Source organism: Telopea speciosissima, chromosome 6, assembly GCF_018873765.1.
Source record: "Telopea speciosissima isolate NSW1024214 ecotype Mountain lineage chromosome 6, Tspe_v1, whole genome shotgun sequence".
NCBI classification, from domain to species: Eukaryota; Viridiplantae; Streptophyta; class Magnoliopsida; order Proteales; family Proteaceae; genus Telopea; species Telopea speciosissima.
Genome location: NC_057921.1, coordinates 51687412 through 51708121, shown reverse-complemented (window position 1 = coordinate 51708121; position 20710 = coordinate 51687412). Strand labels below are relative to the sequence as shown.

The following is a 20710-nucleotide window of genomic DNA, read 5'->3' as shown; positions in this document are numbered from 1 at the left end:
CTTCAAATGGGTTGTATCAATTCAAAAAATATCTGTGTGAGAGAGAGAGAGAGAGAGAGAGAGAGAGAGAGATTTCTGAATTGTGGTTGAGAGTGATCTCCTATTTGTAGATATTCTGGACTTGGTTGGTTTTATGTCAATTAGTCAGTTTGGTTTGGTCCGATTTTGATCTGGTTGAATCGGTTTCAGCCAATTTGTAGGCCAACTCGGATTTTAATCCTCCCCAATTCCTAAAAGTGTTCAGCGGCAGTGCTAGGTGGAGATGTCAAACACTTGGCAGCTCGGACATCCAACGGTCCAAATCCAATAGAATTCAATGAGCTTGGACCATTGGATGTCTGAGCTACAGGTGTCGACATCTCCACCTAGCTCTATCACACTACACACGTTTAGGAAATCAAAGAGGATTATTTTCCAATCAAACTGTGGAGGAAGTTTCGAGACGGTCTCAGTCAGTTTCAATTCTGATACAGTTCCTTATCAGTTTTTTGTTATCGATTTGTAATCGGACTATCATCGAGTTCAGTCCGATCCGGTTTCTATTTTACATGTTTATTAAATGGGAAATCCGATTTTCTTTTTTCGGTTTTTTATCGAATTACTATTGGTCTGGTACCGGTCCACTTTACGATCTCAGCTAATCTGATTTGGTTTTGGTTTCTATCAGTTGCATAAATCCCAAAATCTGACATGGGTTAAGTTCAATTCGATTCAGACAGAACCAGTCCATTTCGATGATCCGGCCACCAATTCGGTTTGAACTTTGACAGCCTTACTGATGTTCAGCCTCTAATACAAAACTTGTGGCAACCCAGAAGGCCAAACCCGGTTTTGCTGGTTAGTAAAACGGTTCAATTTGTCTAAGATGATCGACCTTGTGTATCAATCAAAGAGTAAAGTTAAGTACAGAATATGATAAATAACGGAGTTGTAAAACAATTAGAAATCATTTAATTCCTTAAATGCCATAAGCTTTTGGCATTAGACACGCAACTAAGCAGCTTCCGGTCCATATGAAGATGTACTTACTAACCCATGCCCACATATAGTTTGGTATCCGGTCCATGTCAAGATGTTAATTAATTGACCCAAACCCACATATCGATATGGTATCTAGTCCGTACCAAAATGTTAACTGACCCACGTCCACCTATCATTTGGTATCAGGTCATTGACAGCACTGGTCTACTGTTAAATTCCATGGGTTAGTAATTGTAGATTTGATGTTGGTCTTATAAGGACCTGGCTTTCCTCCAGACGTGACGGGAGCTGGAAGATCCAACCCAGCCAAAACAAGGGATTTCGTCATTTCAAGAGGAAGGGGGGCACCTGTATAATTTATACTATTTCTTTTAACCTCAAAAGACTACACAAGGAACAACCCATCCACCTCTTTTGCATCACATGTGCAAGTTTTAGTTGACAAGTCTTTTTTCTCAAATTAAGTATGTGCATGTGATATATTTTAACTCCATGCAATCTTATTTTTAAAAAAGATTTAGATCATGGTACACATGAGAAAGAGCTTTCAAATACTAAATGCCTCCATTAAATACAATGAAAATTATTGTTTTTTAAGGCTATAAATCATAAGCTTATGAATTGTTAATGATTGTGGGAAGACATCCAGTTGCTAGCGCAATTGTCTTGAGGCTAATGCAGTAGAGCTTAGCCCCTAGGAGGTTTCGAGTTCGACCTTCTGCTCCTCATCTAGTCTGGGATTCCCCCTCCCCCAACAACCCCCCCCCCCAACCCATCGAAAATAAAAAAAAAGAATTACTAGGCGTTGTCTCCATCAGTTCTGTTGCATATGATTGCGTCCTACATGCTTAGCTCAACAACTCTGCAGCCCCTGCTGCAAGGTGATTGTTTGGTACATCTACTTATTAATTAGTTATGGGGTATTCCTTTTTTGGTAGATCATTAGGTCATGGGTTATTGTTAAACAAGTAATAATGTGTACATAATTAATAGGGCAATCCTTTAAATGATTAAGATAGAATGCGATTGAAATACTATTTACGTAGAAGAACTGCATAAGCACCCTCTCATCACTTGGTCAATAATCTGCAAAACCTAAATCCTTTGGTTTTTCTCCTAGCAAACCAAACATAAAGAATCTTTAAGGACATTGACTCTCTTTTAGCCAATTTTGTGACAACATATAAATATTTCAATTTTTTACATGGAAACAAATGAAGTCTATATTCAAAATTTAAATACTTTTAGGGTTTTTAATTCTTTCACGTCACTATGCCGAATGAAGTATAACGCTTGACTATTTGCCAGTATATGGGTTAGTCCATATGAGAGAACCAGACAAACATCTCATTGGTCATTTTGTATTTTATATTCATCTCTATTTTATGTTAGTTTAGTAATTTTACAAAAACTTTGAATCAGAGTTTGGGCAACTTTCCTAGCTTACTTTGAACTAAAATTTGGTCATTGAGATGTATATGTGACCCTCTATCACATTACCAACCCATGTACTATCAAGTGACAAATAGTAAGACGTTATATTTCAAAAATCTTACTTTTTCATCAACAAGAATGCATTTTTTTATAGAGATATCACTTAAAAATATAGGGTAAATTACATATGCCTCCCCTGTACTTTGTCCTAATTACACATTCCTCCCCTTGATTTTCCCACCTTATATACGATTCCCCTATAGTTTTCAAAAAATTACTAATTCCTCCCCTGTCGTTAGCATCCGTCTGTTAAGTGCTGACATGGCATAATTAGATTTTTTATAATGCCCAAACTAACCCTTGGTCATTGTGAGATGACCCATTTACCCTTTTGATAAAAACCAAAATAAGAAGGAAAAATTTGCCCTTTCTCCTCTCCCAACTTCATCTTCAACCTCTGAACCTTGTAATCGCCTGCAACGATACCCCTACTAGTGCCTGAGTATTTATGCTCACAGTGACCATTGCTTGTCATTGATTGTTTCGGGTTCTAAAAGCAGATTCCTTCCCAAACCGGTTTCTTTTTCTTTCTTTTACAATTATTAGAAGCCCTTCTCCATTCTTGTATTATAGGATTCAGTTTCTAGTTTTAAGTTTCAGGGCAGCCAGCCCCCATTCTTGTATTTGTGGCTTGTTAACGCAGGAGAGAGAGAGAGAGAGAGAGAGAGAGAGAGAGAGAGAGAGAGAGAGAGAGAGAGAGAGAATGGAGTTACTTCTTCTTTTGCTATCGAAACCCATTCCCACCTTCAGGCCTCAATTTCACCAACTTCTCTTCATTCCATACGGTTCTCTGCTACAAGGTATGCTCTCTTTGTGTGTGATTTCTACACCTTGAAAAAGCCTGGATTTATGAATTACCAAAGAAAAGGAAACAAAAATTCCATTGAAAAGAGTGATAAAAAAACTACCAATTATGTTGGTGGAAGTGAATCTTTGGTGCTATTTTGGATGAGAAGGGAATCAAACAAAAAAATGCCTGTTAGAATTCAAGAAGGAAAGACATAAAAGCACTGCGAAATAAGAAGCAGAAAGAAAATAATCGGATCTTTCATCTTATCTCATCTATTGACAGATAAAAATTCAAAAGCTGATAAACAAATAAAACAAAAAGAAAATTTAAATACGAGAATCTCTGCAATGCATTGAATTCCGTCTTCTCCTTCAATCTCTCTCTTTCTCTCAGTCTCTCCTTCCCGAAATTGATTGCCCTCTCGGTCGGGAGAAACCAAAGGGCTCCTTCCGCCTCTCTGTTTCTTCTTCTTTCTTATTTTTCTCTGGCAATTATGGAGAAGATGATTTAGATGAAAGACATAAATATAAAACGTGGGTAGAACCAGAGGTTCACGGTGTTTTTTTCTTATGTGCGCAGGAGAGAGGTTGCGTACGTTCGGTTTCTAATGTTTTAGTCCTACTGCAAGCAACCTTCGGTGATCTTTTACCAATCGGTATCCCTTCTTTCTCCTCTAATCTCTTCTTATTTGTTTGTGGTGGAGGCGGCGGCGGCTGCAGTGGTGGCGGTGATGGAGGCGGCGGCAGCGGGGGTGGTGGCGGTGGTGGTGGTGCTGGCAATGGAGTAGGAAAGATATGAGTGTTTTAGGTTGAAGATGATGAGAAAGGTAGAATTGAAAATGCAGTTTTAATTTGTTATTCTGTGATTCCTACGTGATAGAACAAGAGATGCTCCAGCGTGTTCAAGCGAGCAACCGGAAGATTGAAATCAACACCTTTCTTGTGCTTTTCACGCGGTAATGGAAGCTATGATGATGAACCCATCTGCTGTTCAGTCTTTGCAGCGTGAATTTAAAGTTTTAGGGAATAAGAGTCCGAGGAGGAGGAGGCGGCAGCGACAGTGGTGGCGGTGGAGAAGGAGGCAGCGGCTGTGGTGGTGGTGGTGGTGGGTGGCGGCGGTGGAGGAGGAAAGAAATGAGTGTTTTAAGGTTGAAGATGATGAAAAGGGTGTCATTGTAATTCAACTTGTGTTGTTTTAGAACAAGGGTAATAATGTCTTTTCAAATCATTAACTTACAGCAAACTAACACCGTCAGCCATAAGGGATCAAAATGTAAGGTGGATAAACCAAGGGGAGAAACGTGTAATTAGGGCAAAGTACAGGGGAGGCATATGTAATTTACCCAAAAATATATGAATCTATTAGTTTGTTATGTATGGAATGAAAGAATTCTTGAAAACAAAGAAAGGGAAGATAACTATCATCTTCTTGAGACCCATTACAAAACTCAAATCTTTTTGTCTTACCAACTACCAAGTTCAATGGGGGTATTTAGGGATTTGGGTGATGATAGCTTTAGGCCCTGAAGCTCATCTGAACATTTCAGGGCCTGAGCTATTCTTTTTAGCCCGGAGCCTAAGGCCATAGATTAAGTATCATAATTTACATTTAATACACACCATTGAGTTGGCCTCGGCGATCTTGTAGTATCTCATGGAATTTGATGGGGCACATACCTATTGGTTGCTAAAAACACGAAAGGTGGATATATCAAAAAAAGAATTAAGTTAAATCGTATGGCAACCCAAGAGGAGGTGAGTTAGGTCTTGAATAGATCCACGTTGATACTTTTCAATTCACTCTCAAGGAAGGTAGAGGGGATAGGAAACAAATGAAATAATAACACAAAGAGAGGCTGAAGATTTAGAGTAGTTCGGTCCTCTTGACCTACATTCACCTCCAAGTGCTCCTCAAACTTGTACTTTCCAGTATCAAGATTGATCTCCCTTGGGTGCCAATCAAACCCTTACAATTGTTTATTGGTATTACAACAAACTCAGTTATTTCTTAAGTTCACAACGAACTTAGATGTTTCCATGGCTTACACCTAACTCCAACCCTATTCTTGGAGGATCAATCCCTCTACAACTTTCTCACAAGTTATCTAATTGAGTTTTTCAACTCAATTTACAAAAGTCTCTATGTAGGCAGATATGCAAATCAAAGTTTAAAGATAATCTCTAGAAAGGTTAGATTTCCAATTCATTCCCATAACAAATTAATCAAAGATATAAAGATTTAATAGAACTACACACTCCTCTCTTCCTTAAATAATGTGGGATTAAACATTTTTCACTCCTTTTGCTTTACAAAAAGCATTATCGTAGAGGTCAAAGGTTCAAACCTTGTGGGAGACAAAAGCAAAGAAAACAGATCGAAGATGTATTTTGAAACTTATAATTTCTTTTGAAAGTTTTTTCATTCAATATAATAATTCTCCCACAAGTTACAAAATACCCCTTAAACAAAATAGAATGACTGAGGACATAAGAACACTAAGACACCTCGTTGTAGATGTCTTTTGGACTTTTCTTTGAGATTCTCAGTCTTTGGACTAACCCAATCAACCCGAGTTGTAATTGCACCTCTAGCTCCACTTTTGAGAGAGAAAGAGAGAGAGAGAGAGAGAGAGAGCATAGATGGATTTGCTTAGGCACATCTCTGAGACCCTAAATGCTTCCTATATGTCTTCAATTAAACCCTAATCTGGATTACATAAAAATCTTGGGTACCTAAATGTCTTTGATTAAGTACTAGTTTAATTCAACCCTTAATCATGAAAAACTATTCATTAAGGAATTAATACAACATTCTTAGGTCTTACCATTACATAACGTCATTAATAAAAGTTGAAAGAACCTAACTTTTGTTCTGAAATTGATCTCCAATTCATTTGGCATGCAGCACTAACTTTCCATGATATGGCCTCCAGTTCTTCGTTCCTGCACCATTAATTTCTTCACTATCATAAAAGGGAATTTCAATTTAGTTTTCTTGGTTAGATTCAAAATTTGAAATTTAGAATCTTCAATATTGCACTTACATTCTTATTATTGTCAGGTGTTGATCCACTCGTTGGAACATATCTAGCCCACTACATTAATCAAATAAAAAAAAATTTAAAATTAATGATCGAGAACCCAATGACTGGATGCTAGCCCATACATGATGAAAACATTATAAATTTAGATATACATTTTTTGCTGCCGTGCTGAAAGCTTCTCGGTGCGGAATCTCAGGTTGCGCCGCTTTAATGCGTTGTATCTCCTCCCTTCCAAGGGAAACCAATAACCAAATACATCATCAATTAACATTTCTAAGAGAAAAAATATATGAAAGAATAAGGATGTACTGGTTTAAGGTCTAGGTATACTTAGATGGAAAAACCCAAAAAAAAAAAAAAAACATTTAAAGAACAAGAACAGCAGAAATATATATATCTTCTTCTCCTTACTTCATGAATCGATTATAAGCAGATGGAAGTCTGTGTTTCTTCTCAGGAGCTGCCAAAGCCCAACAAAATAAAAAATAAAAAAATAAAAGATCAAGGGAAAAACAAAATAAGAGAGAGAGAGAGAGAGAGAATATAAGAATGGATCTTCTATTCTTCAAGAACAAGTTTAAAGAAGTATATATCTACGTTTAACCACAAAGGGTGCCTTAGGGGAAAGCTGCTCGCTGGATGTGGAAGAGAAGGAAGTGAGAGATTGGCTTGATTGCCCCTTTCTGTAATCAGCAGAAAAGCCTTGCATCTATACATGGCATCAACACATCTTCAGTTAGACCCTTTATTTAAGAAAAAAAAATTATGAACTTCAATTGGTATCAAATATAAAAATAATCTAGAAAAACAAATTCAAAAAAAAAAAAAGAAAAAAAAAGCAAAAGAAATATATGAATAATGATTGGTATTTCTATTTATAAGCTGATCATACATTCCTTTCATGTTCTAACCTTTCTCTTACCTGATCTAATAAGAAATTCTTGAAAAAAATAAAATCACCAAGAAAGATAGATTTTTAGAAGAAGAACTATCAGTTAAGTAGAGGTACAAGTAGCCCACAAGAACCTGAACACACAAAGAGAGAAAGAGAGAGAGAGAGGGTTGAAGCAAAGAATGAACCTGAGAGGGAAGTGGTAGAGGGTAATGGCGATCTAAGAATTGACTTTGAAGTGGAGGAGGTCTAGTGCTAAGAAAGGATAAATTACTACAATGACCACATTTCACGGTTACAGTATCCAACAATCTTTTGCATGGGATCCCAACCTACAAAGAGAGTTAAAAGGAATTAAAGCTTACAAAATTTCATTAATTATTAGATAAGAGCTAGATTAATAACAAATATATATATAAATATAATGTGTATCTACGTAGATTACAGCTAGAACAGTGTTGCAAAAGTTGCAGCGAACGTAGCAAAGATGCTCAGATGAAGGAGTGAAATCCATGGCTGGCTCTGTCTGTTTTCTTCCTCTCTCAAAACTACTCTCACAGAGAGAGAAAAAGAGAAAAAGAGAGAGACGATATAAGTTTGGGTCACCTGTAAGAAACGAGGTAGCAGCTAGCTAGGGTTCTGATAGATAGAGATATCTCTGTTTAAGTAGTCTCAGCAAGAAAATCTGGGCTGCTTCTATACTCGTCATAATTCCCGCTGTGTACGGCCACACACGCACACTCACTACACAAGCGCGTGTACACCATCCATATCCATATCCATATAGAAAGAGAGAGAGCGAGAGAGAGAGACTCCAAATTATCACGATAAGTTTTGAGATTTACTGTAGGATGTTCTTATATATGTTACAAGGCCTACTAGGCTATACATTCAGTTTATATAGGTTCTTACAAAATTATGGTTCTAGCCTTTTATTGATTTGCACTCTTCACCATATATCTTATCTGGAGTACTCCACGGCCGGGTAGCCATTTTTAAGCGGCTCCATTATGGTTTATGGATTGATTGTCCATATCTAACTACATGGTAGTGGTCTAGGGAGCGTGATTGTTAGGGTGATGATTTCTACAAAAGCAGCCGGATTGACTATCGTAGTTAGTCTAATGACTACTAGAGTAAGAAAGGGCATACCTAGTGCACGAGGCTCCCACCACTGTGTAGGGTCTGGGGAGGGTCATAATGTACTTAGCTTTATCTTTATCCTTGGTTTCACAAAGAGGTTGTTTTCAGACTCAAACCCATGACCACTTTATCACAATGCAGCAACCTTACCGTTGCACCAAGACCCGCCCTCTCTAGTGACTACTAGAGTAGAATTTAGTAAAGAGGTATGGTATGGCAGTCTTTCTGAGCGAGCCTCTGCGATCTCTTGTAAACCCCCATAATGTGGTAATGTGAGGATATTAGGGGAAACAATGAGTGGAGATTCCCCTGCAAAGAGCCGGGTGAGGGGAGACCTCCACGTCTGGTTCGGAGGGTGGAATATCTCAATCCTATCACTATGGCACTAGGTCGGCTCTTCCAGACAAAGGTTGGAACGAAGGATCGACTACTCTGTTATCACTGATATGAATCTTAGGAGATCTCAATCCAATAAACTCACTTACAAGATGAGGGAACCTAAGACCATATCAATCTTCACCAAATCACTTCGATAATCAATATGAGATCATCCCCCTCAAATGACTGATATGGAACCATAACAAGACAAGTAACACTCAATCTCATTGTGTCCATAATGCTTTTTCATTCCCATCTACCACTAATTCTCTTTGAAGTAATAATGTACTCTTTTTTCCTTCATTGAAATGTACTTCACAGATAGAACTGAGCAAATAAACAGACAGGTACATCCAAAAAAACAAATATTGATCCATTCATGATCTTGATCTTACAAGTTAACACCATCATAATTTGGATAGAAATTTGGATTTAAGGATACATCTAAATTAACACGTATTGTCTCAAAACTTGGACCTATATATATAGCTTCTCTCTCTCTAGCTCTAGTGGGCTTCCACCATTTAGAATTTGCTTTATATAAACCAACCCTGACATCCTCTGTTACATATTGAGTGGGATAGGTCATTATTATTCCTCAAATAATTGAATGATCACATCCATCTAATCAGTTTACCAATCACACTAGTCAGTAGATGCAGCTCTCAAAGCTTTGACATATACCCTCCCCTCCCCCCCCTATTAACCCTATTCTTCTATATCATCCATATTTCTCTCTTCTTTGTTTCTGTTTTAGTAGAAACATTTCTCACCCACTTTAAAAGCATCCACACCAGCTTTCCTCTCTCTCTCTCTCTCTCTAAATAAGGAGAGATTTGGATACTAAGTGAAGTGGGGGAGAGAGGTTGGAGAAGATGATGGATGTGGGATGAGTAAGAGATGATCGAAGACAAGGAGTAGGGGTGGGCTAGGGGAAGAGAGAGTCCAAATTGTGGGAGTACACAAAAAGGTTTAGATGAGGGATGGGGGAGGGAGGGAAGGAGGGAAAGTGATAAAGACAGGTGCTAAGATCACATGTCAACATCGTAGTAAATTTAGGGTTAGTTGCCTCTGAAGGGTGTTGATGGGTGATGTGACGATTCCTCAAGTGCCAAATATAGCAATTTGGTTGTCTTTTCTCTCGCGTTCTTCACCTTTCTATCTTCGTATAAATCGGCTTTCCCAATAACCCTGAGCCCTTTGTCAGCTTGTCTCCACTGGATTCCCCCACCCCGCTAGTCTTTCTCAATCTGTGGAAGGTGGAGATCGAGAAGAACCCTCTCTGCTGCCTTCTTCCACTAATATTACTTTATTATTTACGGATTTTGTATATAATCATAAGAGCTAATTAGACTAGTAGCCCTCCTCCTTCATCCATTTTAGGTAATTACTTAATTAATTTCTCTTCCCTCTTCTCTCTTCTATTTCTTTACAAAGCAAAACACAGCCAATTTGGCTCTCGATCGCTTTTTCTTCAACTCTCTCGAGTATCTTCTATTCTATTTTCACTCTCTCATAGTTTTATTCCATACGTACATGGTTTTAGTGCACAGTATCGAAATGGATATCGATAACACGTAAAATTGATACGATATCAATACGTTATCGACCTGGATTGGTTGTTTCGAACACAATTACCCCTGAAATTCCTTTTTAAAAAAATTGAGTTTTCTAATTATTTTACCCCTTGTCCATATCGTGCTATCGATATAATATCGGTATCGGTGACTAGAAAAATCGATACGTATCGCTTGATACAAGCGATACGATATCGATACTTAGAACCATGCATACGTATCAATTTGTATTACCATATCACCAATCCAATATCGGTCAAATATCAGTGTCAATCAGTGAGAAAATACGTAAAGGCATCAACCAGAAGGATTTTTTATTTTGTAGGGGGTGGGACAGTCATTTTAGAGCTGCACATGATCAGGCTACATTCTTTTCCCCCCAAAAAATATTAATAATGACAATTAGATGATTCTCTAAGAAAGCGGCATAGGAGAGCACACCAATGAGGTGTGATAAAATAGTACCGTACATTGGAGGACAGTAAAATTATTTCATAAGAGGAGAAGGGAGATAACCACAAAGATACTAGCATACCCTACCCCTCCTTTGGCAAGTCAGAAAAATCTTTTCTTTAATAATAAAAGTAAAAAAAAAAAGTACACGACATTGGAACATGGATTCCAACATAAGCTTTCTCAACATAATGAGATGTAGGGTCATGTAAGCCCATGGGGCATAGGGTAGTTTGTCTGTCCAATCGTTATTTCTTTCCCACATTTTTATCCAATACTCGTTTAATGTTCTTGTTGGCAAAAAATAATTCGACATTTAATTAAAATTCATTCTAATCAACTATGGTTGTGAGTGGTGTTGTTTTTTTCTTTTTCTTCCTTTTTATCCTTCTTACATTCTCATTTATCTTCTTCATGCTTGCCCATCTATGAATATAATATATAGGTTAGCATGATGATTTGATTTCTTTTCTTTAGATCTATTTCTTCCCATGAGGGGTTCATCTCTACAGGAAAATTATCTCCCTGTGCTTCTCTATCCGGTACAGTTTCCTAGTATCTCTAATAAGAGGGGGGTGGATCCCATCCAGGCAGTGAGTTCGGGCAAGGAGTAAGGTGGTCATTTCTGCCTCCTTATGAAAGAAATTGCAGAAACTGTACCAGACAAAAACCACATGGGATAAAGATCCATCTCTACATATTTCCATGGTTTTGGTTTTTCTTTATATTTTCTTTGCAGTCTCATGAATACCATACATTGCATTCTTCAATTTAATTCACTTTTCGTGTTTTACCATCATGAAATATGCTTTTGGCCTATTTCTTAAAGGTTTTTTATATCATGTTTTACCATGCATAATGATGCACTTCATGCATTTAGGGTTTTTATATTAATGGAATTCTTGTAATTCTGGTGTGTTTGTCATTTTGAATATTTCCTTTGTATATATGTTTTATTTATTCTCAGTATATTAACCATTGATTTGTAGCCAAAGGCTTCGGATATGTGCCCTAAACCTAGTTTTTTATTTTTGTCATATTTTGTTTATTTTAATATTGACCAAATAAATAGGAAGATCAGTTTAACCGGGTGAGGTGCCTAATACCTTCCTCATATCGAAACCTGAATTGAACCTACCCTTTGTTTGACTGAAGTCATCATGAAGTCATGTTTTGTTTTTGTGAGTCTTAGACCCTAAATCTAAGTGGCGACTCCTTATTTCTTCCCCCTCTCTCAAAGAGATGAGGATATTATCCAATATTTGGGAACATATCACTCTTCTCGAACCAATCTTCCACACTTGGCATTCTAATTAAGAAATAAGATATTCTAAACCTAAAGCACACTTGTAGCAACTCACATAGAAAATAACTCTACATAATAAGGAAGTTAAGAGATATTTATAGATCTCTGTCATGCTGCATGAAAAGTTAGTATACAAATATGGAAGCAAAATCTAATGTAAATTAATGAAGAAAGTCTACATAAGGAAAAAAAAATTAAATCAAATAAGGAAAGTTAAGAAACTTACATTATTCTTCTATCTGCGCTGCTTAAGGTAGGTTAATATACAATATTATACATGCTAAAAAAGGTAAAGACCCTATTTAGGCTAATTATAGAAAGGAATCTAACCTAATATGGGAAATGGCCTTAATATACATGAAAAACATATAAGAATGCATGAAACTTCCTATTTTATGCTTACTAACTATAGTAATATGACAGAATATGCAAATTTTTTTTTTTTTATGGAAACTAATTTTGGGTAAAATGACCAAACGACCAAAATACTCCTAAATATGATGCAATGCATGAATATGTGGAATTAGTTAAGGTAAGTGACAAATATACTGAGAAACTATTCCTAAACATGATTACTGGCAGAATGATAGAAAAAATTAGTATTCTTAAAGAATTTATAAATAGTAAAATTGAGGTAAAATAGTCAAATGACCAAAGTACCCCCCTTATGTAATAAGATGCAACAATATGCATGAACTGGTTAAGGAAAGTACTAAAGCTCATGAAAATATTAACTCAAACACTAATAACTGTTATAAGTGTTTTTTCTACCAAAAAAAAAAAAAAAAACACTAATAATTGTTATTCTAACATAAAAGTAATTTTATTGTTACAAATATTTAAATTAAGGTAAATTGGCCAAATGGCCAAAATGCGCTTAACATGTTTTTTTTATGAAAAAAATGCGCTTAACATACAACATGCTTCCATATGCAATAAAAATATGACACAAAATTAGAATAAGTCATATATTGTAATATAATGTCACAAAGATAATTTTATAGTATTGATGATGGGTGTGATACTTATCTTTGACTTGATAATTGACATCCTAATGAAGTTCTTTTTTCAAGATAAGGAGATCGTATCAGATATGATGTTGCCTCTGATAGAATGACTAGGGTCTCAACCATTGAATGCAAAGTGTAGATGAAGGGCTAGGATTAATCCTCCCAAAATCTTCTCATAATTAAGGCAACCCAATGGTAGTTATTAAGCACAACCAATTCGATGCAAAAAATCTAAAAATAAAAGGTTACAATTAACCCTTCCGATATGGTAACTCTTTCTAAGGAAATATTTGTTTTCGCTATAAGGATTTATGTGTTTCACTATCTATGCAGAGGTCGACCGCTCGTCCTCACTCTTCTCTCATATTGATAACAAAGAAAGAATCATCATTACAATTTTATAGCGAAATCCTATACAAATAATTTACCAAAATACCCAAATAGCCCCAACCCCTACATAGATCTGCTAATTCAACGAAACTACGAAACTACAATAACGAAGATAATGCGCAAGATGGCCAATTCCTCCGGGCCTCAAGGCCTGGGATCCTGACCCTTCGAAATCAATCCATGGAATACAAGACATCGTACCACAACAAATACATATCTACATGACCCAATGGATGTCATAGGTAATTTCTGCAGATTGCTCAACAATGGGCACCATGAATTAAAGATCATCGCTAGCCCAATATGAGTGTATGGCCCCTCTTCACTTCTTTGCATCTTGTCAGATAGCTAGCAATGTGACAAGGTCATAATTTGGACCACCTTGAGACAGTGTGGTCTAACCTCTGCTCTAATTCTTTCCCTTTTCATGTATGTCTCATCACCTCCTATCTTCCCCTACCCCTTGCCACTCTTATGTCTAGTTTGCAAGGGCTTACACTCCATTCCAAGTTCATACAGTTGTAAGGTAAATGATTTGTAGTAGTAGTTGTACGGTTGCCTAACAAATATTAATATGATCCCCCCATTTTTCCATTCTCCACCATTTTCATGAGTTTGAAACTCCCACACAATCAAGTTGCTCTGGTACAAACGATGACTATTGCATTTAGGGTTTTAGTAATCGGGTATCGGTATCGGTCTCTGTCGATACTAATCTGATACCGATTCATATCGGTCTGGATACGTCATGTTTACCCTTGTTTTCTTCAATTTTTTTTTTTTACATTTTTATCCTTGTCTGTACCGATCCACCGATACAGGATCAGTCAGGAATTGATATCCATCTCCATTGATATCGATACGAATCGACCAATCCAATACTGATTCCTCAAACATTGGATTACACACATTTTAAATTTAGAACATTGATTGAATAATATGACTGTTTGGGTATATTAAAAAGATAAAATCAAATTAATTATTTTTATTTTTCAATTTCATCAAAACTTAATACTATTACATGGAAATTTTCATTTCAGCTGAAACATGCCTTATGGGTAGATGGTGAGTTCAAAGAATTTGTTTCCAACTAATTATGCTTTCAAAAGACAGATTTTTATTAGGGCCTGTTGGGCAGAAAATTGGAGTATCATTTGATGGCATGGAAGAAGAAACAATGAAGATGTTAAAAAGGAAACGAAAAGGGTGGAACTTGGAAGGGATCATAGTAAATTAGTCAGAAATAAAATCCCCAAAACAGCTCAAAGAGAAAGAATAGGAGATTAAAGTGATCCTTTGTAGTTTATCCAATTCAAGGAGGCAATTGGGTGACAATTGGGTTTCATAGCTACCCAATTACAAAAATTAATTCAGCAACAAAGGCCTGCGAATTGCAACCTTGTCCTTGTTTCTGACCTCATCGATCCTATATCCAAGCGTTGGAGAACTGATCTATTACGGCAATGTTTTCAGCCAGATATCCAAGAGGCGATCCTGAAAATCTCATTGGGGATCAACCCAGGAGAAGATAAACAAGTTTGGGGCCCATCTAAAAATGGGCTGTTCACTGTGAAGTCAAGTCATTTTCTATCCAATGAACCTGAAATATTGTCTGCATCTAGAGCTTCGACTTCAAGATCACATGCATGGGAGAATATCCCTGATTCAATATGGAAGCGAATGTGGGCAATAGACACCTTACCAAAAATAAAAATTTTCATATGGCATTCTTGTGCTATGGGATTGGCCACTGGTGAAGGTTTATTTACTATAAAGGTGACAATAGATCACTCTTGTCGACAATGAGGTGCTGAGAAAGAAAGTGCAGACCACATTCTATTGGGCTGCAACTTTGTAAAATTGGTATGGTTTGGAAACAATCTCTATTACCCGCCTCCTTCGGATAGGGAACCTTTAATTGTTGACTGGCTAAAGGAATGGGATGCTCTATTCCGTTCTGATGAGAAGCTTGCCCGCCAATCTTTTTCAAGAGCTTCCTTTAGTTGTTGGTATCTATGGTGTGCAAAGAATGACTTGGTATTTAATGTCAAAGAGTGGTCGCCGTTAGAAGTCATCTCTGTAGCAGAAAAGGCATTCAATGAGTTCTCTATATGTGGTTCTATTGTTGTGAATCGTGTTTCAACTTCAGTACCTACACCTAATGTTTCACATGACAATTGGAAGACACCTCCTTTTGGTGTTATGAAAACTAATTGTGATGCTACTATTCCATAGGGCCAGGCGAAGGGAGGATTGGATTTTGTTTTTAGAGACTATGAGGGATGCCTAGCGCAAGCTATCTCAATGCCGCATCATTTTTCATCTCCAATCCAAGGGGAATGTCTTGCAATTAGAAATGCAATCTATCAAGCATTGGAATCCAGCTTCACTCGCCTAGAATTCAAAACGGATAACAAGGAGATCATTGAACTGATCAATGGTCCCTCAAAACTCCCACCATTGGAGGTTATAGTTGTACTACAAGTTATTAGATCTCTTCTATCATCCTTTCAATCCATTTATTTTTTGTGTATTGCAAGGGTTGTGAATTATGTAGCAGATGCCCTGGCCAGGAAAGCGTTGTCCATGATGTGTAGGACAGATGGTTGCATTCCATTCCTTGGCTCTCAAGACTTTGTACGTCTGAAGTTTTAGGCTATACATATGGTTATCCTATTCAGTAAATTCCCTCTTAACCAAAAATAAAATAAAATTCCAGGAGGTAAATTAAGAAGCTCCAATAGTGTACAAAATGAAGCTGATTAGCTCCAAAATAGAAACTTGAAGTCTATCTCTCTCTCTCTCTCTTAACATGCATGCTATGTTTTATTCTCAAAAGTTCTTTAAATCAAGGATAAAAAACTATTTTCAAAATGAATAATTTAAAACTGACTTACCAATATGTCATTTTCAATCATTTCTATTGTTTATGTTTCGCACATTTTTCGAGTACACATATGAAATGACAAGATTTTACCAGAAAAAAATCCTCTGCAGTGCCCTAATCTGGCGATGCACTGCAATGCGGCGATGAGAGCTCAACACATGGAAGATGTGACATCCAATGGTGCCGAGCTCTAGAAGAAAGAAAAGAAACAAAATAACTGCTTTGCATCGAGCTCGCACTGTTGGATGAAGCTTCTTCCACGTGTCGAGCTTTAGGGTCGCATTGCAGAGGATTTTAATTCGATTTTACCCCAACTGAAAGTAAATGTATATAGGGCAAGAGATCTCTCTATTTGATCGCATGGTCTCTACACAAGTATCTGAGCCAATGGGTGAGCACACCTGGGTATCTACCCAAGGAGCAGAGTCACCATCTCACAGTGCCCTGTGAGTGGGTGTAGGAAATTCCACCAAGTAGAGATCTTTTTCCCATATATTATTTAACACCTTAAGGATGTAAATAAGAATATTTTGTTTGTTAAATTACTTAAATGGGATAGGAGGGAAGACATTCTATGAGTTACGAATAGTATTATGATTAGGTAACGTGCCATTTGAATCGTAGTATAAGATTATCTAAACAATCTTTTATGTAGGAGAGATGAGCTTGTATAGGTAATATTATGTGGGGAGAAAGAACGCCACCTGGTCGCGCCAGACACGTCGCCCCTGCACCTTGACACAGGGGCACAAAATGACCGCCATACCCCTAGTCATTTTCAGGGTTCTAGGGGGTGTGGCGGTCATTTCGGGTGCCCCCTGTGTCAGGGCGCAAGGGCGGCATGTCTGGTGCAACCGGGTGGTGTTCTCTTTCCCTATTATGTGTGTGTGGGTTGAATTGGGCTCAATCCAAGAGTTCAACTTTAACCCAACCGGGTCCAAACTCATGCTTGGATTTCCAAACCCTAGCTTAGCTAGCTCACAGGATAAACCCAGCTCTCAAACCCTATGTGAGATCAATACATAGGGGTCTTCTTTACATTCAACAATTTAGAATTATCTAACTAACATGCTAGGTTAGGGACATCGGTCTTGGACTAATGGGTGAGACCATTGGTGGTATGTAATAGTGTCTGGGTATGTTAGTCTCGAGTGGATCACCCCCAGTGGATCTGTCCCTAGAAGACCCCTTATGGGTCTCCCCTAGTGGGCTAAATTCTAACACCAACAAAAAAAAAACATGATAGGTAGCAAAGAGGACTTCATCCTTTTTGCATATAGAAAATGAGGAAATGTGTCTTGTCGATTTCACAATTTTTATTGTAATTAGGTCAGGTAAGATTTTTACTATTTTAGATTCCTTGGTCCCTTGAACTTGTATTACAATCTCATAAAACTCAGCTTCTTAATTTTTTCTTTTTAATCTTATTGAGATTCTCGAGTCTCTTGAACTTATATTACAATTTCATGCAACAACTCAGCTTCTTAAATCTTTTCGTTATCTTATTGAGATTCCCTACTCACTTGATCTTATATTACAATTTCATACAACAACTTAGTTTTTTTAATCATTTTGTTATCTTTTTTCTCATAATTATTTTTATCTCTCATTTCGTTTTCAAATTTTTTTGGGGGAAAATTACAACCAAAAAAAAAAACAAACACCTTTAGTTTGAAAAATTACACCTACCTCCCCTAAAAATTACATCCACCTCCCCTCTGATGGGTATAGGCGTAATTTTTTCAAATTATAGAGGTTTTTTAATGGGTGCGTAAATCGTGCGTAAATATGTAACCAGACAATTTTGCCCCTTATAATTTGACTTGTCAATTACTGAAAAGGGCTATAAATGTAAATTAACTATCTTCTTTTCAATCTTTCCTCAAATCCTGTATATAACCAACTCTGGCTCCAAATCCATTGTTCCCTTTGCTTCTCTTCTTCTTCTTCCACAGAAAGCAGCTCCACCATCTCCGCCACTCCACCCTCCCATGTCCCAGCCGAGCCCCGCGGGTCCATGAACATCCTTGAAAGGCCAGTGCCTCATGTCGTTCTGCACAGAAGGGTATGATAACTGCAACCGGTCCTTTGCTGCATTACCGATCAACCATTCGGTGTTGGTTACATAAGAAGAAGTTGTCCAGTTGCCTTGATCATTGGCGATTATCTCGACACGATCGTTCTGCCATACTCCCACGCAGCTGTAGGTGGTACCTAAATCGATAACGATGGCCTTTCCTTGGGTCTTGGCCGCAGTTAATGAAACTTGAACTCGAAATCAAGAAAGTATAAAAAATTGAAAGAAAACAAGAAAGAACCAGAAAGATATGAAAATTAAGGGAGAATCAAAGATGCAAAAAGAATTTACAGAAAGAATTAAACCTTGCGCTGAATGAAAATGTGTTTGATTTCCTCCTGAGTTGGGTTCTATGGTGAGGTGAGAATTTGTAGGTTTTGGAGTTCATTAAAACGTTTCACAGACTTCTAGAGTAGAGTAGAACGCAACAACAAAGGAAATTTCGAGACTAACGGAGGACCCACTTGAGAATTCGCCTCTCTCCATGGGTAGGGCTAGCTGGGGACACGGGAGGATGAAAGCCTTTCCTATGGTTTTCCTTTCTTCATGATCAATATCTTAATTAGTTATCTCTGGTTTGAGTGATTGTATAGCTCACGGCAGCCATTGTAACCAAAGCTCCACCATATGAATCCAATTCTTTTAGTTCTGGGAGGCAAAGTGGAGGGTGGAAGGGAGTTAAAGGCGTCGGAGGTGGACCAGAAAGGGAGAAGGAGAGGAAAGGGTGAAGGAAAGGAAAAATTACAAAAAATACCCCATTTTAAAAAGTAACCAAGTGATGTGAGATGGGCAACTAAGTCCGGTTACAAGAGATTGTTGGTTTGTTTTCCCAAAATTTTTAAACTGGTAATCTTTAAAATAAGAAAAAAAATCAAAAAAATTTGTTTTTATAAACATATATCTGATATCTCATGATGGTGGCTTAGTGGGGCAAATGTTAATTTTTTTAGGGGAATGGGTTTGCTACCATGCAGCGTGGGCGTCAATGGGATCATGGGCACGGACATCCAAGGGATGGAGGGGGTGGTCATTTCACTACCCCATGTGAGAGGGTGTAAGGGGACATTGCTTAGTTGCATGACTCCTGCACTCAAACACAATAGTGTATGAAATTACCATCTAGCCCTTCCTAAAAAAAATCATATCCGTATTGATACCCCTGTTCACTCTATCATTGGCCCCCATGCTAGTGCAAGCTTCACGATCAAGCAGCGATCTCTTGCCCTTTTAAATATTTTTAAGTGAGGCGAGAGGTGTAAGGAAGTTTATGGAAATTGAAGGCTAAATAGACAATGGATGGCCAAAATAAAGCCAAATGGAATGAATGAATGAGGTGTCAACGGAATAAGCGTTATGGAGCAATTTGGATCCTCTGTTGTTGGGCAGTCGTGCAGCCGACATTCGGCCTCACACAGGCAATGCGTGGACCCCACCCAAGCAGGGTGCTTGGGCAGTGAGTGGGGCAATTATTTCGCCCCTACCTATGTGAGGCCGTATGACTATTCGACAATAGAGGATCACAATCCATTATGGCATAGAGTTATTGTATGAAAATTTTATGAGAGCTAAAAAGGCTGGGGAATCTTAAATAATTATTTCTAAGAAAGTTTTTTGAGCCTCGTGAATTATTCTTTTTTCTTTGCACCAAATTTTTTTTTTATTTCTTCTTAAAAATTTAAAAGATGAATACAATTAAAAAATATATGTATTATTTGGCAAAGTATTTTATTTACATTGGGCAAGGTAGACCTTTATTCCATATGTTGAGTCTTAGCTCAAATAGAGTTTGTTAAATAGTAGAGTAAAGCTTTGAAAATCTAGGGTCACTAGAGGATGCATTGACACATATCTGGATATAAGGATGCATTGAATTTGAGTATGAAATTTAACATATGTTTATCCGTAAGATCTATGTAGGGGTGTTAAAGGTTTGTTCGGTCTGATTTTTACTTCTTTTTTTTTTTTCCGGCATATCCTAGGCCAGATCGAATCATATCAATAAGGTGTTTGATATACAAAGTCCAAACCAAAACTAATGGCTATCAGTCCAATCGATTTCGGTCCCTTATCGGTTTACTTTCATTTATAAAACAAAAATTAGTGTAAAACTCATATTGAATCTTGTCGATTTTATCTGGGTTTTTTTGCCAATCTAAATGTTTTGTTTTATCAGTCTTTTTCGATCTTTTAGTGGTTTCTAAAAATCAAAATAAATATTGAATGATCGGTTTGGTTTTGATACAATCAAGTTCGAGTGATTCAATTGTTCCAGCCCATTTTATACAACCC

At 37.3% G+C, this 20710-nt stretch overlaps 1 protein-coding gene across 2 annotated transcripts; it reads right to left on the bottom strand.

Annotated features, from left to right (window-relative positions):
• Positions 1-6084: 6084 nt before the first annotated feature.
• On the bottom strand, positions 6085-7793 carry LOC122663846 (protein DROOPING LEAF-like). 2 transcript variants are annotated; one of them, XM_043859493.1, is made up of 7 exons: positions 7646-7793; positions 7389-7532; positions 6906-7017; positions 6720-6768; positions 6461-6536; positions 6309-6359; positions 6085-6207 (listed from the first exon to the last, which is right to left on the bottom strand). In XM_043859493.1, exons 1-7 carry the CDS (start codon positions 7712-7714, stop codon positions 6172-6174), a joined length of 537 nt encoding a protein of 178 aa, XP_043715428.1. In that variant the 5' UTR covers positions 7715-7793; the 3' UTR covers positions 6085-6171. The 2 variants fall into 2 exon arrangements, with proteins under 2 accessions (XP_043715428.1, XP_043715429.1); XM_043859494.1 differs by having other exon boundaries at positions 6906-7010; positions 7388-7532; positions 7646-7781.
• Between the last annotated feature and the right edge of the window lie 12917 nt (positions 7794-20710).